At 48.1% G+C, this 14,400-nt stretch overlaps 1 protein-coding gene across 1 annotated transcript in view; it reads left to right on the top strand.

Moving 5' to 3' along the window:
* Window positions 1-14,346, top strand: part of Fbxw4 (F-box and WD repeat domain containing 4) — an 86,072-nt gene extending 71,726 nt beyond the window's left edge. Inside the window, exons 7-9 of the mRNA XM_069994923.1 lie at window positions 12,845-12,985; window positions 13,399-13,540; window positions 13,720-14,346. Of these exons, the coding sequence (XP_069851024.1) occupies window positions 12,845-12,985; window positions 13,399-13,540; window positions 13,720-13,839 (403 nt within the window). The 3' untranslated portion in view covers window positions 13,840-14,346. The remainder of the gene's footprint in view (window positions 1-12,844; window positions 12,986-13,398; window positions 13,541-13,719) is intronic.
* Window positions 14,347-14,400: the final 54 nt, after the last annotated feature.

Genomic DNA, 14,400 nt, shown 5'->3' on the forward strand with positions numbered 1-14,400 from the left:
AAGGCGAGTGCTCTACCACTTAAGCCATAGTACCCCTTCTGGTTTGCATAGTGGTTTATTGGAGATAAGAGTCTCAGGGATTTTCCTTCCTGGGCTGGCTTTGAACTGCAATCCTCAGATCTCAGCCTCCTGAGTAGCTAGGATTACAGGCGTGAGCCACTGGCACTAGCTTCGATGACACTTCTATCTCCAGTTAAGTACCAAAAAGCTAGAAATGGAGCCACAGCTTAAGGGGTTGAGAAAACAAGCCCAGAAACTGTGCCCTGGCCCCTAAGTTCAAGCCCCAGTACCAGCACCAATAAATAAATAAATAAATAATTTTAAAAATCCCATCTATACTTAGAGATGACTTTTATAAAATAATGACTTTTTTTGGTCCGGTCATAGGGCCTGAACTCTGGGCCTGGGTGCTGTCCCTCAGCTCTTCAGCTCAAGGCTAGCGCTCTACCACTTGAGCCACAGTGCTACTTCTGACTTTTTTTCTTTTTGCTTATGTGGTACTGGGGAATCGAACCCAGGGCCTCAGGCATGCAAGGCAAGCACTCTACCACTGATCCACCTTCCCAGCCCCTAAAATAATGACATTTTTTTAAAACCTATAAAATTAGACAGAATGATTAGAGCATATCCAGGTTATATTTACAGTTCTCTGACCTGCAGACTTTATACAGTCCCATCTGATTATTTGCCATTTTATAAAAAACCTTGTTAAGGGCTGGGAAGATGGCTCAGTGGTAGAGTGCTTGTCTTGCTTGCATGAAGCCCTGGGTTCTATTCCTCAGCACCACATAAGCAGAAAAAGCCAGAAGTGGCACTGTGGCTCAAGTGGTAGAGTGTTTGCCTTGAGCTGAAGAGCTAAGGGACAGTGCCCAGGCCCAGAGAGTTCAAGCCTCAGGACCAACCAAAAAAAAAAAAAAAAAAGAAGAAGAAAGAAAACCTTGTCAAAAACCTTTTACTTTATTTTATTTATTTATTTATTTTGGGTCTGGTCGTGGGGCCTGAACTCTGGACCTGGGCACTGTCCCTCAGCTCTTCAGCTCAAGGCTAGCACTCTACCACTTGAGCCACAGCACCACTTCCGGCTTTTTTCTTTTTGCTTATGTGGTGCTGAGGAATTGAACCCAGGGCCTCAGGCATGCAAGGCAAGCGCTCTACCACTGAGCCACCTTCCCAGCTAAAACCTTTTATTTTAAATTAAATTAAATTAATTTGTTTATTTGTCAGTCATGGGACCTGAACTCTGGGCCTGGGCACCATTCTCCAGCTTTTCAGCTTAAGGCTAGTGCTCTATCACTTGAGCCACAGCACCACTTCTGAATTTTTCTGCTTATGTGGTGCTGAGGAATTGAACCCAGGGCCTCACACATGCAAGTCAAGCACTCTACCACTGAACCACCTTCCCAGCCCCAAAACCTTTTATTTTGAAGTAATTGTTGATTCATAGGAAGTTACAAAATAGGATAGAAGAGTATTTGTGAAACATCTTAGATAATATATATCAAAACCAGGAAGTGGACATCAGTATAATCCTTAAAACTTTATTCAGATCATGCTTATTTTATATACGTTATTCTATGTAATTTTATCATGTGTAGACTCCTATGATATGAAACTATTCATTTCACGCTTAGCATAAAGATCCCTTTTGTGCCTCTTTATAGTCACACTCACCCTCTACTCCCCTCCTCTACTGACTCTTACTTCTAACTCCTGGTGACCATTTATGTATACTCTAATTTTGTCATTTTGAAGATTTTATATATATGTTACCACGTAGCATGTCACGTGTGTGTGTGTGTGTGTGTGTGTGTGTGTGTCTTGTCTGTCTGTCTGTCTGTGTGTCTGTTACAAGTGTTTAAATTTAGGTCTTTGCACTTACAAAGTAGGTACTTTTCTACTTTGAGCCACACTCATAGCCCTTCTTTGCTTTAGTTATTTTTCAAATAGGGTCTCATATTTTTGCCTGGGGTGGCCTTGAACAATTACCTCTGCCTCTTAGTAGCTGAGATTACAGGCATGAGCCACATTCCCTAGCCCTAGCCTGCCATCTTTTGAGATTGGCTGTTTTGAAAACTCAGCATATTCCTTCTAAGACCCATAGAAGTACTGCTTGTTATTTTGTTTTTGTTTTTGTTTTTTTCAGTCAGTTATGGGGCTTGAACTCAGGGCCTGGGCACTGTCCTTGAATTTTTTTTTACTCAAGGCTGGTGCTCTGTCACTTTGAGCCACAGTGCCACTTCCATTTTACATTCTCACAGATCTATACTGTGACCATATTTGTTGTAATTATTTTTTATTTTAGCTCTACTAATAGGGATGATATCACATCACAGATTTAACTTGAATTTTTCAGATAGCTACTGATGTTAGACATATTTCTTATGCCTAACTGCCATCTACATATCTTGCTTGTTTAGTAAAATGTCTGTTTGTGTCTTTGACTCATTGGATTTTTTTAAATCTTTATATATTCTACATTAATTCTCTGTTAGATACATGGCTTCCTAATATATTCTCTCATTCTGGAGTTTGTCTTTATGTCCTTTTAACATCATCACATCTTCTGAACAAGTTTTTTTTTTTTGGGGGGGGGGGTCCGGTCGTGGGGCCTGAACTCTGGGCCTGGGCGCTGTCCCTCAGCTCTACAGCTCAAGGCTAGCACTCTACCCCTTGAGCCACAGCGCCACTTCCAGCTTTTTTCTTTTTGCTTATGTGGTGCTGAGGAATCAAACCCAGGACTTCATGCATGCAAGGCAAGTGCTCTACCACTGAGCTAACTTCCCAGCCCCCAAGTTTTAAGTTTTGATACAATCTAAATCATCAACTTTCTTATTGATTATGCTTTTGGTGCCAAACCTGAGAACTCTAGGCTTTAATTTCAACCATTTATAGTAGCAATGAAGGCATATTTCTTGCCTTCCTCCTTTCTCGGTTGCTTTTGTTTTGTCTTCTGTCTTCTCTCCAGGGAAGTGTTCATCATATCTTCGTTCTAGATTCAGTCTTTACAAAGGATTTCTTCATAACACAAGACACTTTAATTAGATTTAAACCACTTTAATGGTTTTTTCTACAACCAAGAATGGATAGGGCACTCAGTACTTTCCTTGAACAACTTGTTGCATCCCTGAGTGGCTCTGAATGTTGAAATGCTGATGACCCTTTGTCATGGTCAGTATGCTTCCTTTAGCTATAGTCCTGGGCTGGAAGCAAACACAACCTCTTCCTACAGGACAGGCCCTTACATGGCTGGAAACTACTTCTATACCTCCAGGGCTCTCTTTGCCAGGCACAAAGTTCTAGGTTCTTCCATTGTTTCTTGCAAACTGATCAGTTAGCCATAACTTTTGGCTATAAGTAATGAAGTCTTAATTCATAATGGCTCAAATAATAGGATTACTAGGATCTTAGATGACACTGAGTCCAGATGTTGGGTGTCTGGGTCAATGGGTGAAGACCATAAGGGCCCATATTCACTCAGTTTTCTGCTTTGCTACCCTAGTCACAGTACCTTTTGCTCCAGCTTTTATGCTTGTTTAGAGCAGTGCCAACAACTTGTAGGGCAAGACACTGGAAAGGAAAGGAGAGGAGAGGGGGAGAGAAGAAAGGGAAGGGGGAGGGTAGGAACAGGTCCCCTGCCTTAGACATTTTTTTTTTTTGCCTTAGACATATTTTAAGATGAAGACACCTTTCCTAGGAACCCTGAGCAGATTTCTCATCTTTCTAGCTAAAATCAGGACTCCATTCTTTTTTGTTTGTTTGTTTCTTTCTTTCTCTCTTTCTTCCTCTTTCTTTCTTTCTTTCTCTTTCTTTCTCTCTCTCTCTTTCTTTCTCTCTCTCTTTCTCTCTTTCTCTTTCTTCCTTTCTTCCTTCCTTCCTTCCTTCCTTCCTTCCTTCCTTCCTTTCTTTCTTTCTTTCTTTCTTTCTTTCTTTCTTTCTTTCTTTCTTTCTTTCTTTCTTTCTTTCTTTTCTTCTTTCTTTCTTTCTTTTTGCCAGTCCTGGGGCTTAAACTCAGGTCGTTGGCACTGTCCCTGAGCTTCTTTTGCTCAAGGCTAGAACTCTACCACTTGAGCCACAGCACCACTTCCAGCATTTTCTGTTTATGTGGTACTGAGGAATTGAACCTAGGGCTTCATGTATGCTAGGCAAGTATTCTACCCCTAAGCCATATTCCCAGCCCCAGGGCTCCATTCATAAGCCTCTAGAATATTGGCTGGCATGCTGCAGACTATGAAACTTGTTCCTATGATTTCATCTTTCTAAACTTCTTCCACTGGTCCTTCTCCCTTCTGAAAGGGGCTAAAGTCTAAAGCTGGAGGAGCCTTCTCTGGTGAAGAACCATGCCAGGCTGTGTGCTGGGAAGCTGTGGTTGTTCCAGATGTAGCACTAGCTATGTGACTGGACAGGGAAGGCTTTCAGAACTACTCTGCCACACACTAGCATGATCTGGGGATTTTCTGGACTTGTTTCCACAGTAAGAAGTAAAAATTATGAGAAAATGCCCTGCACGATGCCTGTTACCTTGGGGGCATTTAGACAGCACAGGTTGTGTCCTCATGATGTCTCCTGCTCCCACAATTGTTTTCACACTAGTCCCTGGAAGTTTGTGGAGGCCTAGCCTTTCAGTCCTTAATGTACCTGTGACTTCTGGCCAATGGAGGGAAGAAGGAGTTGCTGACTTCATAGAACAGAGAAGCCTCTTGCCAGTCATAACTGAGAATTTCTGCTGGAAGTCAGTCACATAGCATGGTCTTGTGCTTGACATAATCCCCTACTGGGGCAGGATGGCACACAGCTGTGTGTGTCATTGTAGCCAGCATCACTTTGGGTGATCTTTGAGCTGCATGTGGTTGCAACTTCTTGAGTGTTATTCTCTTATGAAATCCTAAGACTTCATTGATCCCAAACTCCAAGTTGTTACTGAACTCAAAATAAACTCAAATGAGAGTGGACTGTGCCCTGGATCTTTAATGGAGCCAAATGAGACATAGTTACTGTTTCCACTAACCAGCCGGTGGGCTCTGTGTGTGGCAGGGCCACCCTGGGCATCCCCTGGCACTACCTCCTCTCTAGCCCCCAGATTCCCCTTCTCACCCATGGGAGGAGCAGGGTCTTGTGCAAACATCTGACCTGCCTCCAAGGCTGTGCATAGCTTAGAGGCAGGGAGTGAGGAGAGAACCTGTAGTGGAGGCACCTGCTTGGGGTGGGAGGAAATGGATGGACAGGGTGACTCTCTGGAGCTGTCTTTCCCAGAGGAGCCCAAGCAGATAATAAAGCCATGTAGAAAACAGGATTAAGGTAATGAACAGGCAGGACCAAGTTTGATCTTTCAATAACACCAAAGCCTGACTGACAGGCAATCTGCAAGGTGGAGCAGCATCGCCAGCAGGACTCTGGCTGGGCGGTGTTTGGTGCTGGCTAGATTCTTTGCTTTTAACCTGTCACTACTGAAACCTGAGCAGCGCCTGGATTTTCTTTCATGTGTGTGCTGTGACTGGGATTGGGGGAGGGCTAAGGAGGGCAGTGAGGCTCTGAGTTTCTGGGCTGCCCTCAGGTGATGGTGGGGGTTGGGACAACCTCCAAGGTACAGGCACCCTGCTGGGCACTAGCAGTCCTCTATCTGGAGCCGTCGCCCACATTAGACGCCTATTCCTACGCAGCCTGTGCTACTTTCAGAATGCCCAGAGACTGCTTTCAGGGTGTCCCTGGCTCCCTCCACCTCTCAGCACCACCTCTGGGGACTAATACGCAGGGCAGAGAAGAGAGTGGGGCGCTAGTTGGAGCACACGGGGTCAGAAGCAGCCTCGAAGTTCTAGCTGTTGTCTTGGTGGCTACCTCCTCCACCCCACCCCACCCCTTTTTTTCCCCTGCTTTTCTTTCTCTTGGAACTAAGTGCCATGGCATTAGGCCCAAGAATTAGGGATTTCTAATGTGCTGAAATGAGGAACGTGGAGTCCTTCATCCTACCTGGGGATGCCGGAGTGTTCCTACTTCTGATTCTGTATGGTCTTCAGACCTCAAGTGTCAGGAACTCCTGTACCTCTATCTTGACAGACACTGGTGACAGCTAGCCACCAAACCAGCCCAATCTAGGCCCTGTAGTCCTGTCAAGTCCCAAGGAACCATACCAAAGCCATCCAATATACCTGACCCCCCCCCCAAAAAAAATAAAGAAATAACCAACCCTTGGGGTTGGAGGCATGCTAGCCCATGAACAAAAGTATCAGATACCAAGTTTGAATCTTGGACCAAAAAAAAGACTCCCCAAAAACCTGACCTTGAGGAATCAATATATTTTAGCAGGCCTTTGGCTAGGCTCCAGAGGAGGTGCTGGGTGTTGACTGTGGGGGACTCCTCTTAGTAGCTGGATGGCCAGGTGGATTTTACTGGTCAACACACACACATACACACAGACACACACACACACAGACACACACACACACAGACACACACACAGACACACACACACACACACACACACACACACACACACACACACTTCCTTGCAGGCTTGTGAGTTTTGCCTTTTCTGCCATTTTTCTGGCATTGGTGTCCCAAGACTAGAACACAGCTGGCCTCTGTAGCTCTGGGCAGGTGGGCTTCAAGATGGAGAAGCTGGAGTGACACACCAGAACTGAGGGTGTCACCATGGGTCTAGCCACAGCTTTAAGCCATCCTGGGAACCGTGAAGGGGGATAGGAAACATTTGGAGAGCTGGCTGCTCTTAGGGCAGACTCCTTGGCATTGAGTCCTAGGGCACTGCCTTCCTTCACAGTGTGCCTGCCCTGTAGACTCCCCCATCTTCCCTCCACTTCAAGCCATAATCATTCTTGTTTCACCTTAGGCCGTCATTTCCATCTCGAATCTCTTCCCAGCAAGGGCAGGAGCAGCACAGGCTTCCCACCAATTCTGACTGGTCCTCTATATTTCCCTTCAGCCTTTGAGTCTAGGCCTGGAGCCACTATCTGCCTAAGGAAACCTGCTGCCATGTCAGCATTAAGCCTTCTCTGATCTGACTCCTGGCTGAGCCTTTTCCCCAGAGCAATGCTAGTGCTGGTAAGGGACACCAGGTCAGCCACAGGTGTGGCCTGGTTTAGTTTTCCCTGAGTGCAAGCTGGATCCTCTATACTGTAGATTGTCCCTACACTGAGCCCAGCCTGAGTATAGGCATCTAAAGGCGTTTGGAATGGAAGAGGGCACACAGCTGGAGATGCAAAGAGTGGCCTGAGCATAGGCTGGCTGCTCTGAGGGCATCATTTGTGCCCATCCTGCCCAGCTGTAGCTTTGTCTCTGCCTCTGGTCCCCTGCCCCCACCCTGTGTAGAGGCCTGGCCTTCAGTCAGGGTGATTATGGGAATTGCCCCCTCTTTAAAGTACCTGCCTTCTCCTTTGAAAGTATTACTGACAGCTTTTTTTCCTTCTCTTTTTTCTTTATCTCTTTAAGGAACCCTGTAATTTCTTTCTCTTCTCTCTCTCCTCCCTTTCCTTTTTCTTTCTTGTCCCCTGTGTCCCCCTGAACTCTTTGAAATTGGCTCTCTGCCTGCTGACACCAAACTGATACTTTGCGTTTCACTTCTCCTTATCCCTTTATGGCAACAGATGTTGAAATTTTGTATCCTTTTATCTGCCGGGCTTGCCCCTTCCTGTAATTATGGTCCCCTTGTTAGCAGTACAAAGTGGGCTGCCGGGCTGCCTGGCCTTTGAGCCATTGTGTCTGAACACGTGTGCACAGGTGGGTGCTAGAGGTGCACGTACACACACATGCATGTGAGAGGCTGTGTGCTTCTCTTACCTGATGACACTTTCAGGAGATTCTCATCTCCACTCTTCTCCATATGTTTGGGATCTGTTCCTGTGTTTCCGTCACTCTGCACCTGGGCCAACACAGGTGAAAGCTGGCAGATGCCCTGAGTTTCTACAGGGGCAAGTCAGATTATAGAAGTGGACTGGTAGCCAAGGGACTGTGGCTGGGTGTTTGTATGCATGTGATGGTTGGTGGTGCAAGAGGAACACACAGGCTTGACTTTACTGCTTGTTTGTTTTTTACTTCTGAACCTTAGTTTATGCATCCATAAAATGGGGTTAAGGCATTTCATAGACCTCTTGTGAGGATCACATAATCCCACAAGACCTACAAGAGACCAGACCTTCTGACCTCCCCTGTTCCTGTCATGCTGCTTGCTAGACTGATTCCCCAGAAGCTCTGCCCTTTCTGGCTAGATAACTTGAAGAAAGACATCTCTTCTGTGGCCTTTGAACTTCCATATCTGCAGTCACAGTGGCTTCTACCAGTGGCCATGAACCTTAATGCTGGCAGTCTGGAGGCCAGATCTTGTGGCATGTCCCTCACACTCTTGAGTGACTGCTGGCTCCTGCTAAAACAGCCAGGTCACCCTAGCTCTACAGCTGTGTCCTTGCAATTCCTTCTGTTTAGGACATTCACCTGTCATTGTCTGTTGCAGTCCCATTACTCACTAAAGAATGGATATTTGTTGGGGCTCAGTGGTAGAGTTCTTGCCTTGCATGCATGAGGCCCGGGGTTTGATTCCTCAGCACCATATAAGCAGAAAAAGCTGGAAGTGGTGCTGTGGCTCAAGGGCACTAGCCTTGAGCTGAAGATCTGAGGGACAGTGCCCAGGCCCAGAGTTCAGGCCCCACAACTGACCAAAAAAATTTTTTTGGAGGTTTGTCATGGGCTTGAACTCAGGGCCTGGATGCTGTTTTCTGAGCTTTTCTGCTTAAGGCTAGTACTCTACCACTTTGAACCACAGCCCCCCACTTCTGGTTTTCTGGTAGTTAATTGGAGATTAGAGTCTTACCAACTTTTCTGTCTGGGTTGTCTTTGAATTGCAATCCTCAGATTTCAGCCTCCTGAGTAGCTAGGATTACAGGTATGAACCACCAGTGCCCGGCTTATTATTTTTCAATCTGTTTCTTTATAGAACTTCTTTATTTTCTCAGCATTACCTACCAGTAGATACCTTGAATGATTAGTTCAAACTTCTGGTTCAAACTTCTCTTCTTGGGCTGGGAAGGTGGCTCAGTGGTAGAGTACTTGCCTTGCATGCATGAAGCCCTGGGTTCCATTCCTTAGCATAAGCAGAAAAAGCTGGAAGTGGCACTGTGGCTTAAGTGGTAAATGCTAGCCTTGAGCTAAAGAGCTGATGGACAGCACCCAGGCCGAGTTCAGGCCCCATGACCAACAAAAAACAAAACAAAACAAAAAACAAACAAAAAACTTTTCTTCTTCACTGGACTGAACACTCCAAAGATAGACAATGCTTCATAGGCACAACTCACATCTTTATCTTTTTGGTGCTAGAACTCAGGGCCTCACCCTCTCACTTGGCTTTTTTACCCAGGGACTCTACCACTTGAGCCATACTTCCACTTCTGACCATACACTGATTAACTGTAGATGAGTCTCATGGACTTTTCTGCCTACGCTGGCATTGAATCATGACCTTCAGATCTTAGCCTCCTGAGTAGCTAAGATTATAGGCATGAGCCACTGTGCATGAGCACAGCTCACATCTTATAAACAAATAGTGCTTAATTAATGGTTGTTAAGAGTGAGGAAGATAGAAGGAAGACAGAATAAAATCTCCCATTCTCTTAGTGACCATGTTGAGCCTGACAGAAAAATCTACGGCATGCCCTTCTCCAAAATAGCCAACAAAAAGCCAGCCTGGAATGGCTCAAGTGGTAAAGGATGAGCCTAGTGAGTAAGCACATGACCCTGAGTTAAAATTCTGGTACCAGAATGAAGCAGGACATTAGTGTCCTGGCTATACAGGGCCCAGGCTAGAAAGAGAGTGGTGTCTCTTTACCTGACCTCTCCCTGAGAGGTTTCAGTGCTGTATTTTCATTTCCTTCCTCTCCAACTGGCAGCAGAAGGTGCCTCTCTCTTCCCCCTCCAGTTGAATATCACTGCCTGGGCAGCAGGGTGACTTGAACCAGGGAGACAATTCTTTCAAAAGCCTGCTCAGAGATGTTGCTGCATGCTGCTTGCGTTTTCTTTCCAGGTACTATGACTCCCAGAAGCCCTGCACCCAGGCCATCACCACTCCCCTCCCCCATTCTTCAGGCTTACCTGGGCAGGCTGCCCATCTGTCTTTATCTTTCCCTGGGTAGAGGGAGAATTGCTGGAGTCAGGCTGAGGAGGCTAGCGTGTAGAGGCCCCCAACCCATAGCAGCTCTTGGAGGCCCGGGCTTTGTCTGCAAGAGTTAGAAGGGAAAGGACTTTTTGTCTGGGACTCTATAGTAACAGGCCTGGCTCTTGCTCCTCTTAGCTGGGACTTGGCGCAACAGCCCTGTTCCCACACAGGTTGTGCAACAGCCAAGTCTCTGCCCCCCTTCTCGCCCCCCACAGTGAGAGGCCGAGAAGCATTCTTAGCATTCTTTCCAGAGAAAAGGGGTGAAATGTCTGAATTTGGGGGTCACTACGTAATACAAATTGCAATCTAATCGTTTTTACAAGAACACACTTGCAGTGAGAAAAGCAACCCAGGAGGAGGGGATGAGGAGACAGACAGCTTGTTTTGTCCCCCTTCCCCCCAAAGTTTGGGGCTTTTGTTGGCCAGTCCCCTCTTCCACCACAGCAGTCAGGCTAGAGTTTTCTAGTTAAATTGGGCCTGAGGTGGGGGCTCACAGTGCCATTTCTGTTTGTTTTCCCAAATCAAAGCCCCAGCAGGGCTCCTATGGCACTGCTGGGCCGCTATTAGAAGAGCCAGGCCATTCCCAGACCTGGTGTGTCAGTTTATGCTCTGAACTTAACCTCACCAGCACTGCACAACAGAGCCTTGAGGGTCCTGTGTCCAGAAGCAAAAGAAATTGTATCTTTTTATTGGGGTTTAAAGTGTGTGTGGCCATTTGAGAAAAGCATGACAGAAACTCCTCAGCCCCTGGCCAGGCTTGGCTGGCAGACATTGGGCAATCCCTTGCCCACCCCCCCCTCCAGGGATTGCTACTCACTGGGCCCTTGGGTCTCTCCTAGAGAGCCCCTTGGGCTAATTTGATTCTTTAACAGGTGGCTGAGAGGCTGAGCAGGGCCCAAGTTCTGAGTTGAGTATGGATATTCTTTGCCTCATAAAATTGCTGACCCTGCCAGCCCCATGGGTACCCCTCTCTCAGAACCTTAGGACTGGGCAGGTAGGGCCATGCTGGGCTCTACTGCCCATCCCCAATGCCTTTCATCTTCTATTTCAAACAAACATGAAATTACTTCTACAGATTAAAGGGGAGAGCTCCTCAATCATTCCTTATGGCCTCACTAATGGAGGGGGCAGGGCCCCCAAATCTGGAAGGAGAGGGAGAATTGTGAAGTGCAACCTCCCCCGTCCACAGCTCAGATGTATATGTGTACCTATGAGTGTCCACAAGGAGACTGTGGAGCGCAGTCACGATGCGTGGTCATGACTGGAAGGTAGGGCTTCTTTGAGAGCAATGTCAGTGACCTCCAGGAGACACTGGTCTGGGGAGAAAGCCTTTTCCCTGTTCCCTCAGGAGCTCCCAGCAAGGGACTACTGAGGAAGAGGACTTTCCCTTTCATCAGGTAGAGGAGGTGAGGCACAGGAATACCAACCTGGAGTCTAACCCTGCACTGGACAGCTGCAGTGCTCATTGCCCAGGGCTCACACAAAAAGGCAGCCAACCTCCATTAGTGCCTCTAGGGAAGATGGCGCTTACTTGGGAGGGGGAGGTCGAGGGTCAGTCTGAGTGAGTGTGAGGCCAGAAGCTGAAGTCTTCATTCAGCCAAAGCCAGTGGCCTTGTCTGCCTCAAGCCTCAAGCTGGGTACTGCTTGGCCATGGAGTCCTCCACCCCAGGCCAGGGCCACTTACCTGAGTCTCCTTGTGAAGTGCCCATGGCCTTGTTTCTCCTGTCATGCCATGGAAGAGGACCCAGCAGCTCATGGGTGAAGACAGCTGAGGCACTGGGTCTAGAAGGTGCCTTTTCTCCTTCATTTCCCCTGAACATTCTGTAGAAACTAAGTCCACCCATCCCCTAGCCACAGGGATTAGCGGGTGCACTTGATGTTGAGGGGTAGTTGCTAGGGCCAGGAGGCCCCCCTACATGGTTGCTAGGGGTCTGGCATGGGGCAAGGAGTCTGCCCACTGCCGCGGTCACGGAGGGAATTACACAGTCACAAAGAAATTGTTCTTCTCAGTAATCTGCTCTTGGCCACCGGGTGGGGTGCGGGTGGGGGTGCGGGCTGGAGCACAGCAGGCTGGGGGCTGTGATCACAGAGGCGTGCTAGCCCCGGGCTGGGGGCCAGAGGCCAGGAACACCAGGGACCAGCTTGCTAAGCTGCTTTCTCAGCAATTTCTCTCCCTGGACACAAAGGTGTTTACTTGCTCTAACATCTCCTGGGACTCCCCTTCTCCCTTTGTGTGGTCTTTATCCCCAAGGAGGTTTGAGCCCCAGATTACAGGCACGAATTAAGGCATTGGACTCGGGCAGCTCAGAACTGCATGACCTGCAGGATCAAGGAGTTTAAAGTAACTTAGTATGTGTATGAGAGGGGGGCCAACTCCTTCAGTGAAGTCCATACACTACCCTGAGGTGACTGGTGTGCAGTAGGAGCTACTGTGTGTGCCCAGTGGAGGCTTCTGCTAGGACTGGCATGCCAAGGGAGGGGCAAGGGGTGAGCACTGGTGCTGGGTGGAGACTGAGCAGAGGCCTCATCTGGAGTGAGGAGGATCTGGCATCTCCCTTGGACCCCTTTCCTCAGGAAGTCTTCCAGCTGAGGAAGTAGAGCTACCTGTCCCCAAGGCCTGATGCCATCTGCAGAGTGTACGTGTGCGTGGCCAAGGTGGGCAGCCTCTCACCCATAGCCCTTCTTCCTCAGTGGGCAGCTGATGACACACCTGGGCAGTGACTTTCCTCCAGGCGCTGGGGTGCTGGATGTCATGTACGAGTCCCCGTCTACACTACTTTCCTGTGGTTATGACACCTATGTACGCTACTGGGACCTCCGCACCAGTGTCCGGTGAGTATGCTGGGTGAAGGGCAAGAGGGCAGAGCTTGGTGACCATCCTGGTCCTCCTTCCAATTCTAGATTGGCCCATGAAACAGCCCAGAGATGTCACATCAGAGGCTAAGACTGGTGCAAACAGGCTTGAAGCCTGTGCAGCCTCCTGGGTCCCATGACAAGTAACCCAGCATTGGGAAGCACAAAGGAGAGCATGTCAGCTGCATGGCCCTGGGGCTGGGGAGAGTCCTTCACAGAAAATACCTTTTCCTATTATGTTGGTTACTAAAACAGTATGACAGTTCAGGCTTCTCAACCCAGCTCAGAACAGCTCACTAACCCCCTCTCCCCCCAGCTCCTCTAGACCTGGGGAGGCTGGACTGGAAACGGAGGGTACCACATCTTCCCCTTGCCTTTCTTTTCCTGGACAGGAAATGTGTCATGGAATGGGAGGAGCCTCATGACAGCACCCTATACTGCCTGCAGACAGATGGCAATCACCTCCTAGCTACAGGTTCCTCTTACTATGGTGTCGTACGGCTGTGGGACCGGCGCCAGAGGGCCTGCCTGCACGTAAGTGCCCTGCTTACTTCATTCCTCATGGCTACATCTGAGAGTGAACACCATGGCCAAGGATGAACTTGAAGCTGGCTAAAGGAAGCTTATAATAGCACACAGCCCAGTTTCCTGGGTGAAAGCGCTCCCATTTTCTACTTGGAAAGCTCTTACCAGCTCTGTGCCTTCTCTTCCAGGCTTTCCCGCTGACGTCAACCCCTCTCAGTAGTCCTGTATACTGCCTGCGTTTTACCACCAAGCATCTCTATGCAGCGCTGTCTTACAACCTCCACGTCCTGGACTTTCAAAACCCATGACAAGCAATCCCTTCTTGCAGGCCAGGGGAACCAGCTACTCAGGGACCTCTCTTTCCACCCCTGCCCTGTACCTAGATCTGTGACTTCAGTGCTGAGACATTAAAGGCACTGGTGCTCACCCAGCAATGCAGGACCTCCCTGGATGTGTGGAGAGATGGGACCTACTGCCTTGGGAAAATGCAGCACAACTCAGGCCTATGTCTAGCACCCTTATTTGGCCAGAGCAAAGGCCCCTGGCCTGGAAAAGCTAATCCTGCCCCTGCTGCTTTGCAGAGCCATGATGTCCTACAGAGTGGAGTGGGCCACTTTGGTCTGACCTCACCTTTCACCAGCCTCTTGGAACCGGGGACTCATTCCTGAGGCAGGCACTGGCCTGGTTTCACTTTGAAACCAATAAAGGACAAAGAGAACCTGGCAGCTGTGGTGAGTTCTGAGCTAGCCTTACTTTGGACTAGCTCTGTGAAGACATACTACTATTTTCATTTTTGTAAAAATAAACTTTGATTTGTTCACAGATCTGGTTCTTTACTGGCTCTGTTGCTCTCAAAAGGCCGTGGGGAG

Source organism: Dipodomys merriami, unplaced genomic scaffold (genome assembly GCF_024711535.1).
Source record: "Dipodomys merriami isolate MVZ:Mamm:240054 unplaced genomic scaffold, mDipMer1.0.p SCAF_102, whole genome shotgun sequence".
Lineage (NCBI taxonomy): Eukaryota > Metazoa > Chordata > Mammalia > Rodentia > Heteromyidae > Dipodomys > Dipodomys merriami.